This window comes from Morone saxatilis, unplaced genomic scaffold (assembly GCF_004916995.1).
Source record: "Morone saxatilis isolate NCDOM2014 unplaced genomic scaffold, NCSU_SB_2.0 Contig17, whole genome shotgun sequence".
Taxonomy (NCBI): Eukaryota; Metazoa; Chordata; class Actinopteri; family Moronidae; genus Morone; species Morone saxatilis.
Genome location: NW_023339729.1, coordinates 6281273 through 6281763, shown reverse-complemented (window position 1 = coordinate 6281763; position 491 = coordinate 6281273). Strand labels below are relative to the sequence as shown.

Below are 491 nucleotides of genomic sequence, written 5' to 3'. Positions count from 1 at the left end.
CAAACTGAAACAAATAGAGAACAAGACAAAGAGAGAATGCCAGACAGACAGGGGAAGACTGACATATAGAGTAAAAAATGAAAAAGATCACACTCACCAAAGTAAACGGGCTTCCCACAGATTGGACAGTAGCCTACCATGATGGTGTATATTTATTTATTGTACAGTGTAGGTGCGTGCACTAGCTGGTGGGGTGAGAAAATATATCCTACGAGAGCATACGAGTGCGTAAGTGTGTGTGTGAACTGAAAATTGACAGGAAAGCCGTTAAACTGTAGATATGTCAGCGTCTTGTGAAGTCAAAACCAGGATGTGGTGAGTGAGACGTCACAGGAAGAGAGAAAAATGTGATTTGAGAGGTAAATACTGTCATCAGTGGAAAAAAAGAGACAGGCAGCATCTCTAATCACGCCTTCTATATATGATAACAGATATAAAGGTATGTAAATAGGCATCATTTTATAGTCAATTGTGTATATGTTTATGCAAAT

At 38.9% G+C, this 491-nt stretch overlaps 1 protein-coding gene across 1 annotated transcript in view; it reads right to left on the bottom strand.

Annotated features, from left to right (window-relative positions):
* Positions 1-261, bottom strand: part of zgc:195282 (uncharacterized protein LOC100192223 homolog) — a 2033-nt gene extending 1772 nt beyond the window's left edge. Inside the window, exon 1 of the mRNA XM_035660547.1 lies at positions 98-261. Within this exon, the coding sequence (XP_035516440.1) occupies positions 98-140 (43 nt within the window). The 5' untranslated portion in view covers positions 141-261. The remainder of the gene's footprint in view (positions 1-97) is intronic.
* Between the last annotated feature and the right edge of the window lie 230 nt (positions 262-491).